Source organism: Oryctolagus cuniculus, chromosome 3 (assembly GCF_051225735.1).
Source record: "Oryctolagus cuniculus isolate XC-2025 breed Fujian yellow rabbit chromosome 3, ASM5122573v1, whole genome shotgun sequence".
Classification (NCBI taxonomy): Eukaryota; Metazoa; Chordata; class Mammalia; order Lagomorpha; family Leporidae; genus Oryctolagus; species Oryctolagus cuniculus.
This window is the reverse complement of record NC_142869.1, coordinates 164,587,835-164,615,702: the sequence shown is the minus strand read 5'-3', so window position 1 is coordinate 164,615,702 and position 27,868 is coordinate 164,587,835. Positions and strand designations below refer to the sequence as shown.

Genomic DNA, 27,868 nt, shown 5'->3' with positions numbered 1-27,868 from the left:
CCCACCCCTCCCCCCTCGCATCACAGGCTCAGTCCGTCCCTGCCCCACAGCTGCCCCCCAGCAGGCGCCGGCCCAGGGTGTCCTGTGGCTGCTGTACCTTACAACAGCACCCATTTATTGGCTGGCTGCTCTGAGGCCAGGAGTGGGTCCCTGGCTGCATTCCTTCAAGGGCCCCCTGGGAGAACCCCTCCTCTTGCCCCCGCCAGCTCCTAGAGCCCCCCTTGGAGCCCCCTCCAAGCCAGCCCTGTGCTGTCTCCAAATCTCCCTGCCTTCTGACATCTGCTCTGAGTCTGACCCTCCTGCCTCCTTTGCAAGGGCCCTGGCGATTTTTAAAAAAGATTCATTTATTTATTTGAAAGGTAGAGTGACAGAGAGGAGAACCAACCGCAAAGAGAGGGAGAGGGAGAGGGAGAGGGAGAGGGAGAGGGAGAGGGAGAGGGAGAGAGAGAGAGAGAGAGGTTCCATCTTCTGATTCACTCCCCAAATGCCTGCAACAGCCAGGGCTGGGCCAGATGGAAGCCAGGATCCCAAGAACTCCATCTGGGTCTCCCACATGGGTGTCAGGGGCCCAGGTATGAGGACCATCCCCTGTTGCTTTCCCAGGTGCTGGACCGGGAGTGGAACAGCCTGGACTCGAACTCACACTCTGTGACTTAAGCTGTAAGTTCACAGAGTCAGCTCCGGGGCTCACCAGATAAGCCAGGGTGATCGCCTAATCCCAAACCCCTTCCACTAATCATGCACCAAGTCCCTTTTGCCGCACAAGGCCGTTGAACTTGCGAGCTCCCTGAGTTCCGCCCCTATCCTCACCCGGCCCTGGCATGGGGTATAGCCAGAGGAGGAGGCCCACGGCAGAGGAGGCGAGGGAGAGGGGGTGGCCCGAGGAGTTTGTCCCTTACTGGCCTCCTGCATTCCCTGTTGCAGTCTGGAAGGACCCCCAGGTCTCCTGGCCTAGCACAGGGAAGCTTCCAGGGACCCCCTGGCTGGCTGGTTTCGAGAAGACACAGGTGGGAGTGGCTAAGCCCGCTGCTCTCCCCTTCGCAGGGTTCTGCTTACACCCGCGAGTTCGGCAGACATCATTTGCCAGCCTGCACATGCAGCTGGGGCTAGGGAGGCTGCAGCCCCGCCCCCCACGCGGCGCACGCGGGCCCCCGAGGCCCTGGACGCCCACTCGCGTCCCTCTCAGGTTCTGCGCGCGAGTTCGGCGGTGGGGATCTGCAGCGTGCATGCCCTTACCGGGTGCTCTGTCCGCCCTTGCGGCTCCACCTTGGCCGCTAGCCAGCGAGGGCTGGGGTGGGGGCAGCGGCCGCTTCCCAGGCCCCAGGATCCTGGCCCCTCGGGATGAACCCGTGCTCACCTCGCCCCTGGGGTCACTGCTGCTTCCATGCAGGCCTCACCTCCGCGTGCCGCAGGCCTGGGCGCCGGCAGACGTGGCTCCGCAGCCTGGCCCAGGGAAGACGTGGGCTGGTCTCACTGCCTCACGCGGGGGCAGGCCCTGAGCCCAGTACGGCGACTTCACGCTCCTGACTAGCGCGGCGGCCTTTGGCGTTCGGTGCATGGCTTACTTCACCCTTGCAAGACGGCGAGTGTGGCCTGAGAAGTGGCGCCTACGCGGCACCCGTATTCCTGGTTTGCCCGAACCCTGGACTGGGGAGCAAATGGAGTTCCTGCAGCGCCCCCTGCAGGCGCGACCAGGAACAACCACAGACTGCGAGCCGCGGGTCCCCGTAGCCAGGCTGCCAGACGCTGGACAAACTGCCTACCTACTGCCCGGGAGAGGGGCGGGGGTGGGAGGGAGCGAGGAAAGGAACTGGGGGCGTCCTGAAGGGCTTCTCTTCTCTCCCAGGGCCTCTGCTCAAACTGCTCCCTACCGCATCGCCTGCCGCAGCTCTCCCCCAGCCCAACCCCTTTCCCTGATGAGGTAGACTAACAGAGGTCTTCGATATCGGGGAGACAGGGAGGAGGGCTGCGCGGGGAGACCAGAGATTGCCATGAGGTTTCTGCCTGGCTGCAGGGAGAAGGGAGAAGGGAGGCCTGCAGAGCTGAGCTGGGGGCCTTATCGGAGCTGTAGACTTGAACCCAGACACTCTCATATGGGATGCGCGCTCCTCCCAAGTCACTTTTTTTTTTTTTTTTTTTTTTTTTTTTTTTTTTGGACAGGTAGCGTTACAGACAGTGAGAGAGACAGAGAGAAAGGTCTTCCTTCCGTTGGTTTACTCCCCCAATTGGCTGCAGTGGCCAAAGCTGTGCCGATCTGAAGCCAGGAGCCAGGTGCTTCTTCCTGTTCTCCCATGCAGGTGCAGGGACCCAAGGACATGGGCCATCTTCTACTGCTATCCCAGGTCACAGCAGAGAGCTGGACTGGAAGAGGAGCAACCAGGACTAGAACTGGCGCCCATATGGGAAGCCGGCGCTGCAGGAGGAGGATTAACCATAGTGCGCTTCGGCGCTGGCCCCCCAACTCACATTTTAACTGTTGCTGCACCAAATATCCACCCCCAAAGGATCAGTCTTGCAGATGGTGGTTCAGCCCCTGCCCGCCACCTCTCTCTGTGGCCTTCCCTGCAGCCCAGCCTCTGGTATGAACTCACTCTTCTTTCTTTTCCATTAAGATTGATTTATTTATTTCAAAAATCAGAGTTACAGAGACGGAGGGAAAGACAGAGAGAAAGGGAATGTCCATCCGCTGGTTCACTCCCCCAGATGGCTGCAGTGGCTGGGGCTGGGCCAGCCTGAATCCAGGAGGCAGGAGCTTCTTCTGGGTCTTCTACGTTCAGGGGCCCAAGCACCAATCCATCTTCCACTGCTTTTCCAGGCACATTAGCAGGGAGCTGGACCAGAAGTGGAGAAGCTGGGACTCAAATTAGTGCTCTGGTATGGGATGTTGGCATCTCAAGCTGTGGCTTAACCCCCTGCCTCACAACACCGGCCCTAAGAAGCCTCCTAGCCACGTTCGTCTCTTACTTGTCTCCATCATCTCCCGGTATCCTCCATCGATCTCTTCTGCTCACTGCCCCATATCTGGTCCACCGAGGGGCTTTATTTTTCGCCCCATGCAGTCCTAGCACCACAGTAATGATGGTGACGAACAAGCACAGTGTTCCCACGTGTGGCGCTGTTGACTCAGTTCATGGTCACAGCAACTCTGCGAGGGGGGGACGATTTTGCAAACGAGGAACCTGACACACTGGAGAACAATTAAGGTCGAGTTAAGCCTAACAGCTGAAGAAGCAAGTAGCTAGAGACCGCCAAAGCAGGTCCCGGGAGCAGCTGTCTCACTAAAAGATGACCACACCATTGCTGTTCTTTTCATTACAAAGACATCTGGGCAGGAGACCTCCTGACCCTTGACCTGTCTACCCAGAAGACCCAAGAACTTAAGACACAGAGAGATGAAAACTAGGAAGCCAGTGTGCCAGCCCCCAGCCCTGAGAGCCAGTGGCAGCTGCGGAGAGAGACTGGGGACCAGAGCGGGTTAGGGAGCCTTGGTTCCCAGCTCTGTGCCACTAACCCCCTTCCCTCACTCCTCTGTTTCTGATCGCCCCCACTTCATCGCTCCTGGAGAGAGCTCACAGTCACTGCTGGCGCTGGCCTCTGAGTGCCAGGGTGGCTGTTATGCCCAGCCTGGGAACCAACAGCCCCATAAGGCTGGGCTGAGGAGCCCCATCCCAGACCTGTCTCTTGCTAATCTCTTCAGTGGTCTTCCCCCAAATTCTACCCTGGTGGCTGGTGCACAAGTCCCATGGGAACACCCTTGGAATGTGACCTCACTCTGTGCCTCCGGGAAGGGACAGAAAGCCTTGGAATATGGTGGTGGGGTGGGCGGGAGGGAGGATGGGAGAGATGGCTGAGCGCAGGCAGGCTAGACATGGAAGGCTGCCGGGGAGGGGTCGGCCAAGGCCACTGGCTGGGGGAGGGGATCTTAGGCTGGCACTCAGGAAGATCACACGATTCTTTTTTTTTTTTTTTTTTTAAGATTTATTTATTTATCTGAAAGTCAGAGCTACACAGAGAGAGAAGGAAAGACAGAGAGAGAAGTCTTCCATCTGTTGGTTCACTACCCAACTGGCTGCAATGGCTGGAGCTGTGCTGATCCGAAGTCAGGAGCCAGGAGCTTCCTCCAGGTCTCTCATGCGGGTGCAGGGGCCCAAGGATTTGGGCCATTTTCTACTGCTTTCCCAGGCCAGAGCAGAGAGCGGGATGGGAAGTGGAGCAGCTGGGACTAGAACCGGCACCCATATGGGATGCCAGTGCTTCAGGCCAGGGCATTAATCTGCTGTGCCACAGCGCAGGCCCCGATCACATGATTCTTAGATGGCAGCACTAAGGTGTTGGGACAAACACCTGGATGACTCCTCTTGCATTCTGATTAGTACTTTTTTCAGTTTGAAAAGTAACCCATGAAGGCTGGTATTGCAGCAAAGGCGTTTAAGCTACAGCTCGCGACGCTGCATCCCATATGGGAGCGCCTGTTTGAGCTCCAGCTGCTTCGCCACCAGTCCAGCCGCCGGCTGCTATGCCTGGGAAAGCAGCAGAAAATGGCTCAGACCTGGCTATTCTGGCCATTCATGGAGTGAACCAGTGGATGGAAGATTCTCTCTTCCTCCTTCTCTCTCTCTCTCTCAAGTAAATAAATAGTTTTATTTATTTATTTATTTATTTATTTATTTATTTTACAGGCAGAGTGGACAGTGAGAGAGAGAGAGAGAAAGGTCTTTCTTTTGCCGTTGGTTCACCCTCCAATGGCCGCTGCGGCCGGCGTGCTGCAGCCGGCACACCGCGCTGATCCAATGGCAGGAACCAGGTACTTCTCCTGGTCTCCCATGGGGTGCAGGGCCCAAGGATTTGGGCCTTCTCCACTGCACTCCCGGGCCACAGCAGAGAGCTGGCCTGGAAGAGGAGCAACCGGGACAGAATCCAGCGCCCCGACCAGGACTAGAACCCAGGGTGCCGGCGCCGCAAGGCGGAGGATTAGCCTAGTGAGCCGTGGCGCCGGCTAATAGTTTTTTTTAAAGTAGTCTATGGGGGCTGGCTCTGTGGTGTAGAGGTTTAAGACTTCCCTGCTGTGCCAGCTTCCCTTACGGGTTCTAACGTCAAGTCCCAGCTGCTCCACTCCCAATCCAGCTCCCTGTTAATGCACCTGGGAAAGCAGTGGAGGATGGCCCAAGTCCTTAAGCCCCTGCATCCATGTGGGAGACCAGGAAGAAGCTCCTGGCTCCTGGCTTCGGTCTGATCCAGCCCCACCTGATGCAGCCATCTGGGGTGTGAACTGGGATGGGAGATCTCTTTCTGTCCATCCCTCTCTTGTTCTATAGCTCTGCCTTTCAAAAAAAAAAAAAAAAAAAGTAATCTATGTATACCTCAAGACTGGAAAAAAATTTTTTCAAAGGGTACATCTGATAAAAGACTTTTATCCAAAATATACACAGAATCCTTAAATAATCCTAAAATCCTCAATAATAAGAAAGTGAAAAACCCAATTTAAAAGTGGGCAAAATATCTGAAAAGATAGATCAGAGAAGATACATTAGGAGCCTTCAAAAAGCTCATGGAAAATGCATGTTATGGAAAAAACTATGGATTTCAATTGTTTACAGAAAAATAAACTTGTCTTTAATTTTTCTTTATTATTTGAAAGGCAGAATGACAGGCGGAGAGGAAGAGAGATCTTCCATTATCTGGTTCACTCCCCAAATGGCTGCAACAGCCAGGGCTGGGACAGGCTGAAGCTATGAAAGGAACTCCTCCTGGGTCTCCCACATGGGTGGCAGGGTCCCAAGCACTCAGGTCATCTTCTGCTGAACCTGGATCCAAAGCAGAGCAGCTGGGACTTGAACTGGCTCTCTGATATGGGATACCGGTGTTGCAAGTGGCAGTTTAACCCACTGTTCTATAACACCAGCATGGCTAGGGCTGGGCCAGGCCAAAGCCAGGAGCCTGGAACTCCATCCAGGTCTCCCACGTGGCTGACAGGGACCCAAGCACTTGGGCCATCTTCTGCTGCTCTCCCAGGTGCATTAGCAGGGAGCTGGATCAGAAGTGGAGCATCTGGGACTCGAACAAGTGGCCATAGGGGATGCTGATATCGCAGGCAGCAGCTTAACCCACTACGCCACAATGCCAGACCCAACAGGAACTCTCTCAGCGTTGCTGATGGGAATGTGAAATGTGCCGCCTCTTTGGAAGACAATTTGGAGATTTCTTATAAAATGACACGTTGTCCTACTGCACAATCCAGCAATCATGTGCCTTAGTACTTACTCAAACGAGTTGAAACTTAGGTCCACACAAAAACCAGCACTTAGGTTTTTTTCTTTTTTAATAATTTATTTATTTGAAAGGCAGAGTTACAGAGAGAGAGAGAGAGAGGAGAGAGAGAGAGAGAATCTTCCGTCCATTGGTTCACTTCTCCAAGGGCCAGGAAAGTCAGGGCTGGGCCAGGCTGAAGCCAGGATCCTGGAACTCCAGGTGGCTCTCCCAGGTGGGTGACAGGGGCCCAAGCACTTGGGCGTCTTCCACTGCTTTGCCAGGCCCATTAGTAGGGAGCTGGATCAGAAGTGGAGCAGCTGGGATTCCAACTGGTGCTCATAGGGGATGCTGGCTTTGCAGGTGGCAGCTTAACCTGCTGTGCCACGGTGCTGGTCCTCACATAGTTGTTTACATCAAATATTACAGCAGATTTATTCATAACTGAACAACTTGAGAAGCAACCAAAGCGTCCTGCAGTAGGTGAATGGGTAAACAAACCGGTACCCCCAGATATATTATTCATATTTAAAAAGAAAATATCTCTCAAGCATAAAAAGGTACCTTAAGTGCAATGCTTCTGACTGAAATAAGCAATGTGGAAAGCCTATATCTGTAGGGTTCCAACTCGATGACCTTCTAGAAAAGGCAAAACTAGCGAAGCCCGTAAAATGATGCGTGGTAGTCGGAATCAAGAGGGGAGGGAGGGGTGAAAGGGCAGAGGATTTCAGAGGGGATGAGCAATCCCACAGGATACAGTGACAGTGGACAGGTGTCGCTATACATCTGTCCAAACCCAGAAAACGCACACACCAGCGAGAACCCTAACGCCAGGTGTGACTGTGGGTGGTAATGATATGTCAACATTGGCTCATCAGTTCTAACAAATGGGCCCTGTGATGGGGACGCTGATACCAGGGAAGGTGAGGGGGGCATGGGGCTTATGAGCAATCTCTGTACTGTCTGCTCAATTTTGTAGTGAGCCTAAAGCTGCTGTAAAAAACAAAGTCCATTAAAACATCTTTCTAGTATTGGGTGAAAGGTAACGGAAACAGAATGAAACCAATTGCCCAGTGCCATTTGTGTGAGTTAAAAGCACAAACCCAGGTAGAATATCATTGCATGTTCAAAAAGAAAGAAATTGATGATTAGACTGGAAAATTAGGAGCCGCAGAAAATGTAAGGGAGACAGTAAAAGCCATCTGTGATCGTAGTGACCTAAGCTAAGCACTGCTGATTGTGGTGTGTGTTTCCTTTCTGTCTTCTTTCTAGGCATGTATATTATATATACATATGTAATTGTGATATTATTATATATTGGCTTTAGAAAAAGATTTTAAAAAGGCAGAGAGAGAGAGAGAGAGAGAGAGAGAGAGAGAGAGATCTTTTATCCACTGGCTCACTCCCTAAATGGCCACATGGCCAGAGCTGAGCCAGGCTGAAACCAGGAGCCTGGAGCTTCATCCGGGTCTTCCACGTGGGTGTCAGTGGCCCAAACACTTGGGCCATCATCTGCTGTTTTTCCCAGGTGCATCAGCAAGGAGTTTGATTGGAAGTGAAGCAGCTGGAACTTGGTTCTCCCATATGGGATGCTGGCATTGCAGGTGGTGGCTTAGCTGGCCCATGTGTGTATATATATAATTTTTTTTCTTCTGTCTTACTTCTCTCTTTTTCTTTCTTTGGCTGATGTTTTAGCCCTATGTGATTTGAAAATTTAACATTGTTACATAACTATTTTGTTCATTTCCTTGCAACCTTTAAAACTTTATTTGCAACAGTTGTGCTAGGGATGTGTAGCGTTTGTTTAGCTAACCCCCCATTGCTAGACCACGAAGTCATGTCCAGTAATCTTTTATTACACACACTGCTGACACAAATATGCATACACATGCATGTTCCCTCAATATATGATTTGTGACAAGGAATTAATGCCTGTGAGAGAAATTATTGCAGCCAGAGGAATGAACTTTAAAAGAAAAATCATACTCATAACACTTGTGCCATTTTAACCTGCCCAAGCCACATTTTTGGGAATGCCCATTTCACTACACATTTGCTAGCACTAAGTTTTATCAGAGGAGGAAAAAACATTTCGCCACTTGACAGGTGAAAATGATGTGGTTCGATGTTCTTTCTTTGAACCCATGAAGTCGGATGCTTTTCTACACCTGTCTTGGCCATTGTGTGTCTGCAATCAATGGTACTCTCATTTCTACAGGGCCTGGAGCTGCACTGTCTGGGCCCACAGCCTGATTCTGCTGCTTCCTAATTTGAAACCTTAGACGAGTCACCTGACCCCTGTGCCTCAGTTTCCACATCTAACAGTCACATAGGATGACGTTATGAAGATTAAATTCATTACTACCTATGAAATACTTAAAACAGTGTTCCATACAAACCCAATACTCAACAAAGACTGGCGATTATTTTTTTTTACTTTTTTTAAATTTTATTTATTTATTTATTTATTTATTTTTATTTTTTGACAGGCAGAGTGGACAGAGAGAGAGACAGAGAGAAAGGTCTTCCTTTTGCCGTTGGTTCACCCTCCAATGGCCGCTGCAGCCGGCGCGCTGCGGCCGGCGCACCGCGCTGATCCAATGGCAGGAGCCAGGTACTTCTCCTGGTCTCCCATGGGGTGCAGGGCCCAAGCACCTGGGCCATCCTCCACTGCACTCCCTGGCCACAGCAGAGAGCTCGGCTGGAAGAGGGGCAACCGGGACAGAATCCGGCGCCCCGACCGGGACTAGAACCCGGTGTGCCGGCGCCGCAAGGCGGAGGATTAGCCTAGTGAGCCGCGGCGCCGGCCCAAGACTGGCGATTATTGTTAGTGCCAATTTAATTGCAAGGAACGGAGCTCGGGTCAGCTAAGAAAACAGGACTTTGATGAACAGCCGTGTGTGTTTGGGCCAGTTGTGTCTGATGTCTGTCCTTCTGTCATCGTCTCTATTTCTCTCTCGGCGGACAAGCGTCCTCTGCTAAGACGTGACTTCCGGAACATGGTGTGGCTTGTGATGAGTTTCCCATTTCCCCTGCTAAGTAGGAAATTGGAACTTCTCTTGGTAGTTTAAGTGCAAGAAAGAAAAGGGGAGACTATCTTTCCCCGTCAGTCTGGAAGACACAAGTAAGCACTCTGTTCTATCCATTGGCCAAGAGAGGAGTAGGAGTCATGGGGTAAACAGAACCATTCTCTCTTAAGAAGTCACAGTTGCAGTGTTCCTTAAAAAAGATTTGGGGCCGGCGCCACAGCTCAATAGGCTAATCCTCCGTCTGCGGTGCCGGCACACCAGGTTCTAGTCCCTGTGGTTGGGGCACCGGATTCTGTCCCAGTTGCTCCTCTTCCAGTCCAGCTCTCTACTGTGGCCAGGGAGTACAGTGGACGATGGCCCAGGTCCCTGGGCCCTGCACCTGCATGGGAGACCAGGAGAAGCACCTGGCTCCTGCCATCGGATCAGCGCGGTGCGCTGGCCGCGGCAGCCATTGGAGGATGAACCAACGGCAAAGGAAGACCTTTCTCTCTGTCTCTCTCTCTCACTGTCCACTCTGCCTGTAAAAAAAAAAAAAAAAAAAAAAAGTAGGGCAGCCGGGACCCGAACCGGTGCCCATATGTGTTGCTGGTGCTGCAGGTACGCTGCAGTGCCGGCCCCAAGAAATCTATTTTGGATGTGACGAGGTAGTCACATCTGTTAGATGTTGCTGGACAATGTGAGTCTGCAGCTTGGAGGCCAGAGCTGGTGCTGGCTACTAGATGAACTTACTGGGGAGGATACAGGTAGAGGAGGCAAAGCAGCAGTGGCGAGGCAAGAAATTGCAGAGTCCTCGTGAGTGGACAGTGATTGCGAAGATTCTTTTTATGCTAACATTTTTTAAAGAAACCTTTTATTAAATGAATATAAATTTCTTAAGCACAACTTTAGGAATATAGTGGTTCTTTTCCCATATCCGCCCTCCTCCCTCCACTTCCATCCCACCTCCTCCTCCCTCTCCCATCCCATTCTTTTTTAAGATTCATTTTTAATTAACTTTATATACAGAAGACCAACTCTATAGTAAGTAAAGATTTCAACAATTTGCACCCCCCCACACACAAGGTGTAATGAACTGTTTGAGAACACGTTTTACAGTTAATTTTCATAGTACAACTCATTAAAGACAGAGGTCCTGCTTGGGTAGTAAGTGCAGTGGCTCCTGTTGCTGATTTAACAATTGACACTCTATGTATGATGTCAGGCTCTTGACATGAGCTGCCAAGGCTATGGAAGCCTTTGGAGTCCACAATCTCCATCAGTGTTTAGACAGGACCATAAGCAAAGTTGAAGTTCTCTTCTCCCTTCAGAGAAAAGTACATTCTTCTTTGATGGCTCCTTCTTAGTGTTAACTTGACTGGGCTAAGGGGTACCCAGATCGCTGGTAAACATTATTTCTGGATGTGTCTGGAAGGGTGTTTGAGGAAGACATTAGCATTTGAATCAGTGAACTGAGTCAACAAGATTGCTCTCATCATTCAGTCCTTTGAAAAACAGAACAAAAAGGCGGACAGTGCATTTTCTGAGCTGGGACCGTGTCCTGCCCTGGGACATCAGTGCTCCTGTGTCCCCGGCCTTTGGACTCAGATGCGGACTTCTATCCCTGGTCCTCAGCCTTCGGTGTTGGAATAAATCTACACCAGGAGCTTGCCCAGGTCTCCAGCTTGCAGGCAGCAGACTGTGGGACTTCGCAGCCTCCATCCTGTGTGAGTCAGTCTCTCATATTAAATCTGCCTCTATACATCTATTATATTCTATTAGTCCGATTTCTCTGGAGAACCCTGACTAATGCAGTGATCAGTGGTGCCTGCTGTTTCAACAAGGGGAAGGAAGATGACTCAAAGCCCACTGGACTTGGCGACCTAGAGGTCACGCAGTCCTGACAAGAGCTGTGACAGTTGAGCTGTGGGAGCAGTTGGCGGTAAGGAGGAGGGGAGCACAGGTGCAGAGACAGCTCCATGGAGAGAGCGAGGAACTGGGGCAGTGGCTTGAGCAGTGCTGCTCCCTCCTATCCACTGGCTCTTGTGCCAGATCACAGTTAAACAACGAATGCTGTAGCTTTGTCCAACAGGTTAGCATTTATGTAAATGAGTGAATATATACTGTCAAAGGAGCAGATCTGGGCCATCCATCCCATTTGCCATTCTTCTTTTTCTTTTGACAGATAGAGTTGGACAGTGAGAGAGAGAGACAGAGAGAAAGGTCTTCCTTCCATTGGTTCACCCCACAAATGGCTGTTACGACTGGAGCTAAGCCGATCTGAAGCCAGGAGCCAGGTGCTTCCTCCTGGTCTCCCATGAGGCTGCAGGGGCCTAAACACTTGGGCCATCCTCCACTGCTATCCCAGGCCAGAGCAGAGAGCTGGACTGGAAGAGGAACAGCCGGGACTAGAACCCAGCGCCCATATGGGATGCCGGCGCTGCAGGTGGAGGATTAACCAAGTGAGCCACGGCGCCAGCCCCATTCTTCTTTTTCAAAAGACCATTAAGTATGTTGCCTGTTATTCTTACAAATGAGCGTTAGAATACTTATTTTTAATTTTAGAAAAATAATGATGATATTATAATTGGACTAGCACTAGAAATATAAGTGAAGTTGGAGAGAATCAAGGACCTTATAAAATATTGAGAGCCTCTATCAGGAAACAAGAGTTGTTCTCCATTTGATCAAGGCCTCTTTGATCTCGCTCAAGAAAGTTCTAGGATTTTTTTTTCACCTAAGTTCTTTTCACTTATTGATAAACATCTTTCTTTAATGCATTTTGCACATATATACATTTTTTCATTTATTTGAAAGACAGAGATAAAGACACACACGCACAGAGAGAGAGAGAGAGAGATCTTCCGCCCACTGGTTCACTCCCCAAATGCCTGCAACAACTGGGGCTGGGCCACGGGGAAGCCAGGAGCTCAGGACTCTATCCACATGGGTGGCAGGAACTCAAGAACTGGAGCCATCACCTGCTGCCTGCCAGGGTGCACATTAGCAGGAAGTTGGATTGGAGAGAGAGGAGCCGGAGCTGAAACCAGGCACGCTTATATGGGACGGAGACGTCCCAGGTGGCAACTCAACCAGTGCATCGCATGCCTGCCCCCGCACATTGCCAATATTGCACAGGATTCTCACCCTCACCTTGTATATAGAAAGTTATTGCTGGGAATATATAAACTTCTTCTTTTTTCTTTTTTAAAGATTTATTTTATGTATTTGAAATGCAGAGTTACAGAGAGAGGTAGAGATAGAGAGGTCTTCCATCTGCTGGTTCACTCCCTAAATGGCCGCAATGGCCAGAACTGCATCGATCCGAAGCCAGGAGCCAGGAGCTTCTTCTGGGTCTCCCACGTGGGTGCAGGGGCCCAAGGACTTGGGCCATCTTCTACTGCTTTCCCAGGCCATAGCAGAGAGCTGATGGCAAGAGGAGCAGCTGGGACTAGAACCGGCGCCCATATGGGATGCCGGCACTTCAGGCCAGGGTGTTAACCCATTTGCCACAGCACCAGTCCTGGATATATAAACTTCAATACTTTAAAAAACTTTCTGGAGGGGCTGGCGCTGTGGCGTAGTAGGTAAAACCTCCAGCTGCAGTGCCAGCATCCCATATGGATGCCGGTTCGAGTTCCAGCTGCTCCATTTCCAATCCAGCTCTCTGCTATGGCCTGGGAAAGCAGTGGAAGATGACCCAAGTCCTTGGGCCCCTGCACCCATGTGGGAGACCCGGAAGAAGTTCCTGGCTTCAGATTGGCGCAGCTCTAGCCATTGTGGCCAATTGGAGAGTGAACCAGTGGATGGAAGACCTCTCTCTCTCTCTCTGGCTCTACCTCTCTCTGTAACTCTTTCAAATAAATAAAATAATTCTTTTTTTTTTTTTTTTGGACAGGCAGAGTGGACAGTGAGAGAGAGAGAGAGACAGAAAGGTCTTCCTTTTGCCGTTCGTTCACCCTTCAATGGCCGCTGCGGCCGGCACGCTGCAGCCAGCGCACCGCGGCCAGCGCACCGCGCTGATCTGATGGCAGGAGCCAGGTACTTCTCCTGGTCTCCCATGTGGGTGCAGGGCCCAAGGACTTGGGCCATCATCCACTGCACTCCCTGGCCACAGCAGAGAGCTGGGCTGGAAGAGGGGCAACCGGGACAGAATCCCGCACGCGACCGGGACTAGAACCCTGTGTGCCGGCGCCGCAAGGCAGAGGATTAGCCTAGTGAGCCGCGGCGCCGGCCTAAAATAATTCTTAAAAAAAAAAAAAAAAAACTTTTTGGAAGCTTCTAGACTCTCCTCTTTAAGTTGCCCATGAGGCTGTATTGTCATCTACAGCTCTGGGGTTTGGTAGGCCCACCTTGTGATCTGGCAACTTTCTTCTGTTCTGGAAGATGTCCTTGGATTAGTTAATGAATTATTTCCTCCTTTCCGTATTCATCTCTCTCTCTCTCTCTCTCTCTCTCTGTGTGTGTGTGTGTGTGTGTGTGTTTTCTTTCTTTCTGTTATTTTGACGTTGAACTCCTGGAATCATCCCCTAATGCGATTATGTCTCCTGTATTTTCCCGTAGTGTGTTGCTTTACTTTCTCCGGAGACTCAATCAACTTCGTCTTCTAATCTTCCTGCTACTTTTGTTTCTGCTGTCACGCTTCCATTTCCCAGGACATGATGGCTGCGGCTGCGGCTGCCGCCGCTGGTCTCACGATCTGCTTTCTCTGACTTCTTGTTGGCTCACAGATGCTATATCTTCTCACGTCTCTGAGAACATCACCATGGTCTTGGTAGTGCCTTCCCTCTGCCTAGCCTGTTTCCGGCGAGTTACTTTTTTGATTGTTTTGTGTCTTTCTTCTGTGTTAGAAACCTTTTTGAGTAAGGTTGAGGGGTAAGAGGTGGTCAGAAGCTCTGAGCTCCTGGGTTAGGTTTGCCACTGTGGGGTGATGGAGCTGAGATGTTTTAAGAGGCTCCCCTCTACCAGTATCTAGATCTTTCCTCGTGGGCTGGTGAATGCCCCAGGGTGGAATCTTCCAGTCTCCAGCCTGGAGAGCAATGGTCCTGCTCTCACCACTTTGAAAGCCCGGGCTTGGGAGAAGCTCGGATCTCTGCATTCAGCATTCTCTGTGACACGCCCTTTAATCCTCTTGTTGTCTGCGTGGTATCTCTGTTTACAACGGTGCCTGCAGCTTCCCCAAACCAGATGCCTACTATGGAACCTTTTTCAGGGAAAGATCCTTTAGATCCTGGCTGGCACACGGGAAGGATGAGGGAAGAAATCCAGGGATGCACCTGCGTTTCGTCTTGGTCCTCAGTTCACTGGTAAGGACAGTCCCACGGCTCCAGGTGTGCCTTGGACAGCCAATGTCTATGCCTCCTGAGAACCCCGCAGTGTACATGAAGCTGGCTTTCGGTTTTCCCCACTGCTAATTTGAGATGCCTTTTACCTAGGGGCTCATAACTTAGTAACTGCATGACTGCCTGCCACCCTGTCTCAAAAATTCTGTCGCTATTGTCCCTTTTCCTTGTCTCTCTACCCTTGCAGGTTTGTCTCTTCATTTTAAAATCTTTTTACTGACGCTTTAGTGGCATTTTGGGTGAGAGTGAAATTAGATGTAGGCATTCAATCACCATCTTGACTCATAACCCCAGCTTCCCTTTTCAATATATTTTTGAAAATATAATTCCTGGGAATAACGCCACTTGGTCATGCAGGATTGCTATTTTAATGTACTGGGATCTGTTTATTTCTGTATTCCCATCTAGAAGTCTTTAAGTGAACATGATTAGCAGGAAATGAGCCTTTCGATGAGGAAGATTCAAAGAAAATGTCCCCAGTAGGATAGCTTTTATTAAGTATATGAGAGAAAACCAGAGATCGACTCCCAGCATGCAGTCCCCAGGCAGCCCCCAGCAGGTGGGGTGTGGGGGTGAATCCTTTAGCAACCCCTCAGGGTGCACCCAGGGGTTACCCTTTGCAGGGTTTTGTTTAGGGACCCAGAGTAAATCCTGTTGATGACACAGAGAGGGGCTCCGTTGGGGGACAGATGTGATCTTACTAACTGGGGGTTGGGATTCTGGGACCTGGGAGTGAGGCCCGGATGCCTTTCTGAAAGGCCACCCATTGCTCGTGCGCGGGCCTCAGAACTACTCCTCCTTGTTCATTTTATCAAGTGGTCCCTGAGCATGCGCCATGGGCAAAGTCTGCTAGCACTGGGTAACTGAGACAGAACCTGCCCCAGGTACTTGAGCAGCGCCCCCTCCTTCCAGGGCAGGAGGGAGGGGATAGCTGGGTCACATCCAGGGCCGCAACTTGGTGATGACAATTTCCCTCTTTCTGTGGCTTGTAGGAGGACTAAGTAAGAAGACTGATACAGCACCCATCATGGGGGTCGCACACAGTAGGGCAGCTGTCTGGGTTTCCAGAAGAAGCTTTAAATGATGTAGGGAGCCTCCATTTTATGCTGTATGTTCTACTGATACTTTTAAAATATGTATTTATTTATTTATTTGAAAGGCAGAATTACAAAGAGGCAGAGGCAGAGAGAGAGGTCTTCCATCCTCTGGTTCATTCCCCAGATGGCCGCGAGCCGGAGCTGAAGCCAGGAGCCAGGAGCTTCTTCCGGGTCTCCCACGTTGGTGCAGGGGCCCAAGGACTTGGGGCATCTTCTGCTTTCCCAGGCCATAGCAGAGAGCTGGATCGGAAATGGAGCAGCTGGGACTCGAACCGATGCCAATATGGGATGTTGGCACTGCAACTTTACCAACTACATGCAGAGCGCCGGGCCTGATACTTTAAACACTAGCTTTTTGGAAGAAACCGTGTAGGAATTTGGAACTCAAAGCAGCATGAATGAGAAATGCCACATAAGGCATTCACTGCTACCATGGGGCAGAGCCCAAGAAGTAGCCACAGTGACCCCCGATCCCTTAGCGGGGGCCCCCCAGTCCTGGCCACACAGTGCAGTCTCTGGTTTTGCCTTTCCCTCCTCTCTCGCGGCACAGAAGTTGCCATCCCCCGCCCCCCCCCCCCCCAGCAGCTTAGCTCCCCACTCTTTCTGACAGACAGCTCTGCAACTCTAAGTGCTTCCGAGAGATCATTTTAGGAAAAAAGTAATGTTACAACAGGGGCTGGCATCTGGCAGTTCACCTGCCAGGCACTGGAGGCACGGGGGTGTTTGCTGTGCAGCTGTTGAAAACTGACAGCTGGTGGAGAGGGCAAGCAGAGAGCCTGGACCCAACGCTCGACCAAGCTGTGCTGTCTTACGCACATTTTCTGAGTCTTAACTTACCCATCTGTAAAATGGAGACACACACAGGGTTGTGGTGAGGACTAACGTGATAAGGGATGGAGAAGAGCCTATTGTGATAAGATCTTGAACGGAAGTCCCTTATTGCCCTGGGAGCCATGCTGGCACAGGTTGTGTATGTGCCCGTACATATGTGTGGGCACATGATGCTCTTGGAGTCAACTTGTATCCTAAGGAAGGCATGTGTGTGTGTGCACAAAGGTACGTGAGCGCGGTGCTCTGGCGAGGGTGTGTTTCCCCGGGAAGGGGTGTGTTTGTACACGCGTGTGCGCGCGCGGTGCTCTGGCGCGGGTGTGTTCCCCCGGGGAAGGCGCGCCAGCTGAGCCCCAGGCGCCCGCGACAGCGCCGGGTGACTGAGCGCGCGTGCGGCCGCCGTCCCCGGGTGTGGGGCGGCCCGCGGGCGGCGACGGGCTGGGTGGGAGGAGGGAGGGCGCGGGAGCGAGCGGGCGAGGGAGCGAGGGAGCGGAGGGAGGGCCGCGAGAGCGCGGCTGCCGCGGAGCCCGGCGCGGGCTGCTTCGCCGGGGAGCCAGGCTCGGAGCCAGGAGGCGGCGCCGCCGCGGGGAGGGAGCGCGGAGCGCAGAGCGCGGGGCCGGCCGCCCGCCTGGTGTGAGCGCTGCGGGCCGCGGACCGGGCCGGGGGCGGGCAGGGGCGGCAGTGGCTGGACGAGGCGAGCGGGCGTCGGGAGCGCAGGGCTCCATCGCCAGTGCGGGCGCTGGGTGCAGCGGGGAGAACCGGCGAGACTGCGCGTGGCGTTGCCCAGGTGGGTGCCTGGGCCGCCGCGACCGCCCCTCCTCGAGGGACTTGGCCGAGGAGCCCAGCGTGCGAGAGGAGCCGGCCGGGGGGTGTGTGTGCATATGTGCCCGCGAGGGGTGTGTGCGTGCTGTGCGTCTACACAGAGTGTGTGCATGTGTGTAGGGGTGTGTGTGTGTGTGTGTGTGTCTGCATGGCAAGAGAGACCGAGGAGGTGGCAGCTCATAGAGCTCGTGGGGTCGGGACCCATGGGGGAGGGAGGGCGCTCAGCAGGGCGGACTATGTGTGCAGGGGTGTGTGAAGGGTGAGTGTGCGGCGGGCGCTAGGTGTGGCTGCGTGCGTGTGTGATGAAAGGGTACCGGGTGCACGTGTGCCCCGGCCCAGCCTCCCATCCCCACCAGATGTGCCCATGAAGGGCAAGTCCTGGGGAGCAGTGGCAGGCTGCTGCAGCCACCCCAAGTCTGATCAGCCTGCCCTTCCTCCCCAGGGAGCCAGAAATCACCAAGCTGCCCCTCCCCCCAATACTTCTAGGGTCCTGGGGAAAGAGGGGGAGGGAGCTTCTGCCGGTGGAGGGGCCCAGTTTCTCTGGGCAGGGCCTGGGAGGCCTCTCTGGCTCTGCCATATCACTCAGGCCTGTTAGAGCGGGAGACTCCGGCAGGAGGGTTGTTTGCTGGCTTGCAGCTGTGTTTCCTTAGGGTGCTTGTTGGCACACAGTAGGGAGGAGGGAAGGCTGGGCAGAAGAGGGGGTGGGGAGTGGGGAGGAAGGTGCCTGAGTCTGGGAGCCCAAGTCCATCCTCTCTGCTCCTCGTGAAAGGTGGGGGACCTTGGTTGCGGGCAGAGCCTAGCCTCCTGGTGAGCAGGTGGGGCCAGGATTGGGCAGGAGCCTGAAAGTACAGGAAGGAGCTGTCAGGAAGAGCCCTCTGTCTCTCCCCTGGGGCACAGCACTTTGCATCCTGCTCTCAGCACCTGCTTCTCTGCCAACAGAAGCGCTGTCTGGGGTGTCTGATCCTGGGACCCCCAAGAGGGTGAGTGGCAACAGCCTGAGCTCACAGGGCCTCTCCTTCCTCCAGGACCTGGGTGCCCAAGAGGTGCTGAAGAACCAAGCCCCCTGCCCACCCAGGCCACCCTAGGCCAGGTGGGGCCATGGCAAGGCGTGGCTGTCTGGGGCTGGGGCTGTTCTACTGGGTCCTGCTTGCTGTCCCTGTGGGCCCCCAGCCTGCCTCCTCTGTCCCCGTGGCCCCTCTCACCACTCTGACCCCGCCACCGCAGAGTGAGGCCTCTGTGCTGTCTCTCAACCTGGGACTTAACTTCAAATTCCATCTTCGGGGCCCTGCTGCTGTCTGGGGGAGCCCTGTCACAGAGACCCAGCCTCTCTCTCCTGGGCCAGGCCGGGAGCCAGGGGAAGAGGTAGCCAGTGGGCTGAGGACCGATCCTCGTTGGGACCTGCTCGTGGGCTCCCCAGGGAACTCCCCTCCAGAGTGGGGCTCTGCCGAAGGCAGTGCTACACCCTGGGCCTCGTCCCTACCTCTGGAGTCCACGTCCCGCGTCTCTGGGCCCACCGACCGGCCCACTGCTCCCTATCAGCCCAGGACGGGTACTGTGACCTGGGACACTGCTCTGACGGCTGCAGCGCCTCCATCCAGTGCCCCCAGGCCCCAGCAGAGCGAGCTGGAGCTGAAGTTTGATGTGGCGCTGAGAGCAGGTGCAGCCCCTACGCTGGGGCACCGGACGCTGCCCCTGCTGCCCAGCCTGCGGGCCAGCCTGGCGGAGATTGCTGGGCGCCTGGGACCCTTTGGTGAGTACCTGCCCCTCCTAGGAGAGCCCCTGCTGGGCGCCGCTGGCTGCTAGGTTGCAGCTTGGGCATGGGCTCCTTTTGCAGGGTTCTTTGGCACCACTCTGTCTCCGCTCCGGAATTTCTCAGGCTCCAGCCCCCCAGGTGCCACAACAGCCCCCAGCTCTGCCTCCAGCTCTCCAGGTGAGTGTTTAGTTCATTGCAGCAAGTGTTTGTGGAAGATCTCTCCATGCTAGGCGCTGTGCTGGGGACCGAACCAGCACCTCCCTTTCTGTCTTGGCTCAGGGGAGGCCTGCGTTGCCTCTCCCAGCCTCTGGGCCAGGAGCTGCTGGTCCACACGGAAGCATTCTCTCTGCTGTACTGAGTCTGGTTCCACACTTGTAGCTTAGCTCATAGTGGACCTGAGCATGTGAGGACAATTCCAGGGACTGTGACTTCTACAGGGAAGAGCAGGATTTTCTCTAAAACCCCAGAGGCCAAGCCTGGCTGGTAGGATGGCACCTGACTGTGTGCTCTCTCTGCAGGGTTCTTTGGCGCCACTCTGTCCCCGCCCCCATCCCCTTTGCAGAGAGAGCTCTCAGGCCCAAGCCTGCTGGACCCAGCTGTTTCCCTAAGCTCTGCCTCAGTAGGAGCAACATCACCAGGTAGGTATCCAATCCATTTGAGTCTGACAATGATTTATTGAGCACTTACTCCATGCTAGTCCCTCGTCAGTGTTCTGGGACTCTTACGGTTCCTTCTGTAACCATAGCCACCATACTCTTCATCATCCCTATGGAGACATATGTCATTGGCCTGAGAACAAGTGTTGCTGGGTAAGGTCCCACACAGGGTTAAGCAGAGGGCCTCGGAGAGTTTCGCAGTCACAGGCAGAGCAGGATGGAGACAGATGGATCAGGGCAAACAGACACAGGAACTCCTTCATGATTTCCAGTCTCCGTGATAACCCCACCCCCAACTCCCAGCGGCCTGGCCCTTCTCCCCTCCCGCGGCCTGGGAGCCCTCTCCTGTGCTGTCTGATCTAAGCTGACATGCTGTCAGATGTGGGCAGAGCTGGGGCCCTCATCTACAAGACATGGAAGCAGAACCTGGAGCAGACAGATGCCACCTTCGTTCAAGGGGGCCGCTCAGAACATGCACACAGACGAACCGCTGGTGCAGAGGGAAAGGACCTGGGCTTTGAGAGCCAAGTCACTTATGTACCAGCTGGGTGCCCTGGGGTAGGTTACGTTACCTCTCTGAGCCGAAATTCTCTTGTCACACCAGGGTTTAATAATATTACTCATTTTATTGAGTTCATGTAAAGCTTCCAGATAATGCGAGCTCTTGACATGAAGCTGGGCACAAAGTAGAAGCTCATTAAGTACTCGATGACCTTGCTTCTCTCCTGCACTGTGCTCCAAATATACTTCTAGACCCTACCTTTGCAGACACCTCGCCCCAGCCCTGGGCACTGGGATGACACAAAACTTGCCTGGCAGAGGCCACGGGTGCCCAGGGAGAGGTTCTGGTAGATGAGGCCAAGGGAGCCATGGGGAGGGACTCCCATGTGCAGCTCTGGTCTGCAAAGGGTTTACTGGGGCTGCAAATCTCCCAGCCCCCTCTCCACCAGGCCCAGCTGTGGAAACAACTGGTCCCCCAGCTTCTTCCAGCTCCAGACATAACACAGCACCTGACTTTCTGGCTCACCCCAGCATGGGTCACTGCACCCCTCCCCTCCACACCCATCAGGTGGGTGTGGAGTCTCTGTCCCCCTGGTTACCCCAGGGTGCAGCAGGGCAGGAGCTGCTGCCATGGGGGCAGGCTCTGTGCCTCCGGGGGGGAGGATGCTGGCTGGCGGTCTGTCGGCCTTGGTGACAGCGCTGGCCAGGCAGGTTTAATGAGTCTGGACAGTATCAGGCAGCCCACAGCTAGGGCTGGCAGCTCCGCCCTCGCTCCCCCTCCTAGCTGGTGGCTGCAGGAACCCAGCCTCTTCCTGGCTGTTGTTCATCTTGGATAAACCCCAGAGGGCTATGGGTTTCCTGGAGAGAAGGAGAGAGAGAAAGAGAGAAGGGGGGGGGGGAGGAGAGAAAGAGAGAGAGAGAGAGAAGAGTTTGGAGTACTGTCAAGCTGTTGGAGACCAAAGAGAGTATTTCGGTTCCACGTACCCTTCTGGGCTTTTCTAATCTTGTTAGTGTTCAACTCCTAGGGCTTCCTTGCATTGGGCAGAGCCTACATCCAGCCTCTTCTCACCACAATTGCCATTCAGGGCATAGAACATTGAGGGGCTTTCTTCGCCCTTGGTGACACCCACTTGCCCTTCGTCCTCTGAGAGTTAGCTCCACTCTCTGAGCACCATGACCAGCCTCTGTCCTGCATGGCTGCCACCTGTGCCACTTGTTAGAAGTTTTGAATTTCACCCTTCCAATGAGTACCAGTCCTCCATGGTCCTGGTGGTGGGGGTGGGGAGAGGGATAGGGCGGGGCCACTAAACTCGCTGCAGCTTCCAGCATCCAGAGTGGAGCCGTGATAGGCCAGCCCTTTGATCTGAGCAGCTGGTGGATAATCAGGCCTGACTTTTCCATGAATCGAGCTGGCCTCTCCCCTGCCCCTCCCCAGCCAGCTCCAGCCTCGCCAATTACTCACGCTGACATCCCGTCTCCTCCCTCGGCCCTGAGGTCAAGAGGGGGCCGCAGGCTAGGGTGGGACCTCCCTGGAGGGGAGGCCTGCTCAGGGGAGGCATCCTGGGAAAGGGGGACCAGAAGATCACTGTCTTCTGGGGGAAGCCATAAACTTTCTGCAAAAGCCTCCAATGGGGAGATGGGACGGGAGATCAAGGGTACCCTTCCAAGGCAGTAAGCTGGGTTTTCACCCGCCTGTCCCCACGCACAGCTGTCCCCACGCAGTGCCCGTCATTCAGAGCGCACTCCCTGGCAGATGAGCTCTTCCTATACTTTGCCTGTTTTCTGGTTTTTAATCCTTTTTCTGGATTCCTAGGGGTGTTGAAATTTGCTCTAGTGCTTGGGGACAGAGCTGAGAGACAGGGTTTCCTGGGGCCCCTGGGTGAGAAGGGATGAGGGCGGAGGGTGAGCAAGGATCAGGGATGGGGGTAGGGGGGAGGCAGGGCGGGGTCTTCGTGCATCTCTGCACACAAAGGCAGAAGAGAGACCAAGCGGAGAAGTGGGTGGGGTAAGGGCGCCAGAGAATGAGGGGTGAGGGAGGATGTGGATTAATCCTCTGACGCCATGTGCTCCCAGCTGAACCGCCTCTCATTTAACCAGTGGTAGGGGGTCTTCAGTGCCGGCTAGGCCATCAGGATGGTGTTCTATAAACAGAATTCTTAAAGTGAATCAACACGAAGTGCCGCTGTCCACGCATTTGTCTAACTGTGGTCTTTCTAAGCAAGTTAGGATGCACTAAGCCTTTAATTCATTCATTCAAGATCAAATCTGAGGTCAGAAGGGGTTGCCGTCAGACAAGAGGAACTGATGAGTGGTCAGCGGTGAACACTGGCCTGCAGGAACGACACCAGCCATGGTCATGATCACGCACTGGGCGGAGCTTCCCATTCACTGGGCGGAGCTTCTCGCTTCCCATTTATCCTACAAGTCCCCATGTCAGATCTGAGGAAGGCGATGGAACAGGGCCCAGGGTGTTGTTCACAGTCAGCAGCGAGCTGTGTAGGCTTAAGTTCTGGCTGCTCCCTCTCTGCCCTCTGCAGTTGCTCAATCCCATCACCTTCCCCTCCCTTCGGCCCCCTCACGCCTTTTCTCTTGTTCTCCGAATGATTGCATTTTGCATGTCCGCAGCCTGAGCTGGCACTGTGTAGGGGTGGCAGTGCTCCAAGGCTTTTTGTGTGTTGTCCAGCCGAGGCGTGGCTGGAGCATGGCCGGGGCACAGGCTGTTGGGGCAGGAGTCTGACCGTCAGGAGGCCCTCGCTGCTCGTCCCGCTGCTGTCTCCTGTCCACCTCCCCTTCAATGCCATGTAGTCTCATCCTCCTTTGCCATCACCCTTTCTTCCCAGTCTTGCTGAGCCTGCTGGGTGAGGGGAGGGAGAGGTTCAGCTTTTAGCACCTTCCCTTGCTGTCTGGTCCCAGGGAGAAGCCTTGGTCTAACTAACCTCTCTGGCTCCAGGAGAGTAGAATTAGGGAACTTAGTCCATACTGTCTCTTTCACCAAGGGGTATAGGAAGATGTTAACAGATGGGGAGACCTGAGTTAGCAAATCCCAGAGAACCTGAGGGGCTCACTTAATCAGGTGGCAACAATTTGTCCTACCACCGTGTCCCCAGTTCTTTCTCCCTGGGGCTTTAAAGGCAGCCTGGGAGCCCCCCAGGGGGTCCCCCCTTCTGTGAAAGGGGGACAGGGTGTCAAATCAAAGCAGCATCTATCTTCAGAACCTTAAAGTGAGACGGAGGCAGGATGGGGTCCACAGCTGTATATAGGCTGATGGGAGTAGCGGGCGGGAAGGCCAGTGAGTATGCAGCGTGTGTACTCAGGGTGCTTGGGACAGGAGTATTTGGCTGCTCCCCCTGCTGTGTGTGTGTGTGTGCGTGCGCGCACGCCAGGGACATGGGGTGGCTGGAACAGCTGACCAAGGGCAGAGGTGCACTTAGCACCGAGGTGGGGGTTGGATGCAGAACAAAGGTAAGCAAACTAGCATTAGGAAGAGCTCTGGGGGTAGGGAAAGGGGATCAGACTGGTGCTCGGGTCTGGGTTCTAGTTATAAGCGTGTGACCTTGGACAAGTGTGGATCTTGGACAACTTTGCCTTTGCAGAGACTCGGGCACAGTGGGGACACTTACTCTATGAGTGTCTGCTCAGTGCTAACTGTGGGCCAGGAACCATCAGAGGCAGAAGACTCGGAAGTGCACAAAGCGAAGAGGCCTGCCTGTTCTCATAAAGCGGCCTTTCTGGTGGTGGTGGTGGGGGGGGTTAGTTGGGGAGGTCTGTGATTTCTCAGCAGAAACAGAAACTGAGTAAAGAAAGCAGGTGTAGGGGAGGGGCCATGTGAGAACTGAAACCTCCTGGGGAGGGAGAGGTGAGAGGCCCCAGGGGTCAGGTGGATCACGCAGGGAGGGCCTGAGGGGCCAGGGTACTTGGCAGACCCTCTGACTGGTGCTCCAGGCCCTGGCTGTGGGGAGGGCAAGGGGGTCTGCACAGCTGTCTCAGCCAAGTGTTTTTTTTTTTTTTTAACCCACAGACCCCAGCACCCCCACCTCTGGCCCAGAGGACCCCTCTCCCGGCAGCCCGGGGAGCCCTTCGCTGCAGCCAGAGTGTGCACCAGAGCCTTGCAGCCTGGGGGATCTGCCTGATCGCGACGGGCAGCCTCCTGCCGCCACGCTGCCCCTCTTCTTCCTGACCTTGGAGGCCAACTGGGCCGAGGCCAGGGCTCGCTGGGGGCTGGCCTGGGAGGCCCACGTGTACGGGGTAGGTGCGCTCTTCGGCCTGGTGGTCCTGTTGGCATTGCTGGCCCTGGCCCTCCTGCCCTGGCGCTGCCCACCTGGCGCCCCCTGCCTGGCGCTGCTGGACCTGCTGCTGCTCTTGGCCGGGACCACGCGGGCCTTCCCTCTCTTCTACGACGCCTACGGGCACCGGGAGCGGCTGCCCGCGCTCGCCTGGCTACTGCTGCAGGACCTGCCGCTGCCCTGCCTGGCCGCCGGCCTGGGGCTGGCCTGCCTGCTGCTGGCCCGGCCGCGCCCGCCGCGGTGCCCGGCCGGCCTGGCCGCCTTGCTGCTCCTTGGGCTGGGCCTGGCAGCCGCCGCAGCCCTGGGGAGCGCTGCGCACCGCCCTCTTCGGCCCCTGCGCCTCGCCTCTCGCGGGCTGCACGCCTTCCTCGCCGCGTTGCTGTCGGGGCTCCTCCTGGCGCTCTCCTGCTGGCGGGGCAGGCGGCGGCGCCGGGCTGGGGCGCCCCTGGGAGGCTCTGGCTTCAAGGGCGCCACCCCTCTCCCACAGGCGCGCAGCCCTTTCGCCCCGCGGGAGTCCTGGCGGCGCGCGGCACGCACCGCCCCAGTGGCTGGCACCTTCGGACTGCTGAGCGGGGCCCTGCAGGGCTATGAGGTGCTTCACGCCCTGGGCTATGGCGGCCAGTCTGGCCTGGAGGGGCCCTGGTCCTGGTGGGCCTTCCAGCTAGGCCTGCGCCTGGGCGAGGTGGGCGTTGCGCTCCCGCTGGCGCTGCTGGGCCTCTACCCGGCGCTCTGCAACCCCAGAGTGCCGCCACGCTGCTGGGCCAAGCTCTTCCGCCTGTCCCCTGGCCACGCGGCGCCCCTGCTGCCCGGAGGTTGGATCCCTGGGCCCCCAGATAAGGAGCCCCTGGGCAGTGCCATTGCGCGTGGCGAAGCGGAACTGCTGCAGCTGTGCGCGCTGGCAGGACCGGGCCCAGATCTCCTGATCCAGGGCGCAGGCTGCCGGGGCTTCGAGGGCGCAGCGGTCAACCCGGGCCCATCCCCGGCCTCCTCCCCCTGCAGCGATGCCACCGTGGACTTCCGCCCGCCCTCCCCAATCAACCTGCGGCGCAGCATCGAGGAGGCCCTTTGCAGCGAGGCCCTGCTCGCTCCCGGCCTCCTCCAGGGCCCTGCCTTCGGGGACGCCCTGCCTGGGCTCGGCCTCTACCGCACCGCCTCGCTGGGAGCGAAGATCCGGACTGGGCCCAGTGGGAGGTTGGAGGAGGACCCCGGCTCGCCGGTACCCCCGGAGCTCCCCTCCCCAGGGGCTTGGCCCCCGGGCAGCAGCGCCTCCTCTGGCTCCCTGTGCGGACTCTCGCGGGACAGCTCGTCCATGCTGCTGTGCTCCTGCCCCGACAGGCCCCCGAGGTGCCCACTGGTCTGCGCCCTCGGCCCTCCGCGGGCCTCAGGAAGCAGCCCCAGCCTCCCCGCCTCAGGATCCTACCAGGCCCTGTCCCCGCCCTCCTGCAACTCCCCAGAGCCTGCGGCCGAGCTGCAGGCTGAGGAGGCCTTGCTGCGGGAGCAGTTCCTGGACGCCTGCCGACAGATCGACGAGCTGAGCATGGGCAGTGACACCATAGACCTGTGAAGGGCAGCCGCCTCCCTGGCTGCCCCACCCAGCATCCCTCTTGGGCTCCTGCTCGGCCTGAGACCTGCACACTGTAACTCTCTCCCAGTCCTGCCTGGCTCAGATGCCTCTCTCCCGTCACCTTCCCTATGGGGGCCCCATGGGCGGGCAGGTCAGCAGCCAGGCTCTGTTGATTGGGAACCAGTGCCACCCTCTCTGGAGCCCTGGGTGCGGACGCCTTCAGCTGCGATTCCAGGCTGGCAGGTGTCCTGCTGTCCTTGGCATTCACCAGCAATAAAGCCCCAAGGTGCTCCACTCCCGACCACCTCTCCCTGTTTCGGTGCTGAGTCAGAGGGGCTGTCCCCAGAAGCCCTGGGGACCCACCTCAGGGCCCATACCCACCTGTGCCATGCCAAGGAATCCCACACCTGTGTGAGTGAGACTCCCTGTCCTCCCAGGGACCTTCCCCAGGAAAGGGTCTATGCCCCATGGCCCACCTAGCAGCCTTGACAGCAGTTGGGTAGGGGTGGTGGTGGTGAACGCATTCAGAGTTAATTTATCAATAAAATATTTTCAGAGGAGAACATTCTGACCTTCTTGGAAAAGCTTAAATGGGACAACAGCAGCAGTGACACCAATAGAACTGGATAAGAGAAGCCTTTGGGATGGGGAGTGGGGGTGCCCCTTCAGACTTTAGGAACCTTCTACAAGGTCCAGGCATCTGTGTCTGTGGCTGGGATGAGGAGGAGGGAGGGTCCTGGGAGCCTGGGCCCTGGAGACCCCAGAAGACACTCTGACTCTCTAGGAAGTGACTTTTCAAGGGACAGAACGCAGCTGGGAGAGCTGAGACAGAAACTGAGCTATAGGTAGAATTGCTGACATGCCTGAGACTCAGATCCTGGTGGACAGCTGGCTCGGGACTAGTTAGTACTAAATGATGCCCATGCAAAAGGGACCCCTGCCATGTCCCCACGATTTGGGATTCACAAGGAGGAAGCTACCTTCTTTACCTACCAAGGGGCGTCTTCAAGGTTGGGCTCACAACCACCTGCTTCTGCTTCAGAACTCTCATCTCCTGCAGGTGCAAATCCTCCCTGGAGAAAGCCTGCCCCAGCCCTAACCCCAGCTCCAGCCTGGCTCCCAGCGCAGAACGCACAGTGCAGACGCCCAAGAACACATCCAGCCAGCAGGCGCTCTGACCCCTGCCTCTCCTGAGCATTTGGCTCTGAGCTCTGGAGCGTGCATTTATCATCTGGCTAAAGTGCGTTGCTTCAGAGTGGCACAAAAACAGGGTGGTAGATGAGGTTTGAAAATGAAAATTTGACGGCACTTTGGCAGATGTCCTGCTCAGTACACGAGCACCTGCCAGGGCACACACACTAGGCTTAAAGTGGAAAAACAGAAACCCAAGTGCTTTTCATCTAACTCTGCCTGCCCCCCAGCTAGCAGGGTTTAGAGAAGGGAGGTTAGGGAGCCCAGACAGGCTGTGGCCCTTGGCCAGACCAGACTGGCCCAGACCAGAACAAGGCACAAGGGGAAGAATTCAAGCATTACTGATGATCTGTCTTGGCTGAGAGGAGCAACCAGGGGCCTGGGACCTCAGAGGAAGGAGAGGAATTGGCAATGTTTGGGGGAGAGGGAGAGGCATAGCAGGGGAGAGAAATGGCGCAGAGAAGAGAGTGGTGCAGGCACAGTTGAGGGATGGGGCCGGAGTGGTTCTGACCGTGGCTCTTCCATCACCTGGCTTAGCAGAGCTCAGAAATTCTTGCTGCATCGTCACTCTGGGCTGAGA

At 55.3% G+C, this 27,868-nt stretch overlaps 1 protein-coding gene across 4 annotated transcripts; it reads left to right on the top strand.

The window, feature by feature from the left end:
* Positions 1-16,960: 16,960 nt before the first annotated feature.
* On the top strand, positions 16,961-26,660 carry PRRT4 (proline rich transmembrane protein 4). Of its 4 annotated transcripts, none has more exons than XM_070071578.2 (6): positions 16,966-17,305; positions 18,366-19,090; positions 19,175-19,270; positions 19,612-19,731; positions 24,269-24,495; positions 25,021-26,660. In XM_070071578.2, the coding sequence occupies exons 2-6, from the start codon at positions 18,439-18,441 to the stop codon at positions 26,095-26,097; spliced, it is 2,172 nt and encodes a 723-aa protein (XP_069927679.2). In that variant the 5' UTR covers positions 16,966-17,305; positions 18,366-18,438; the 3' UTR covers positions 26,098-26,660. The 4 variants fall into 4 exon arrangements, with proteins under 4 accessions (XP_051705724.3, XP_089185657.1, XP_069927679.2 ...); XM_051849766.3 differs by having other exon boundaries at positions 16,968-17,305; positions 25,533-26,660; XM_051849764.3 differs by having other exon boundaries at positions 16,961-17,305; positions 24,269-26,660.
* The last annotated feature ends 1,208 nt before the right edge of the window (positions 26,661-27,868 follow it).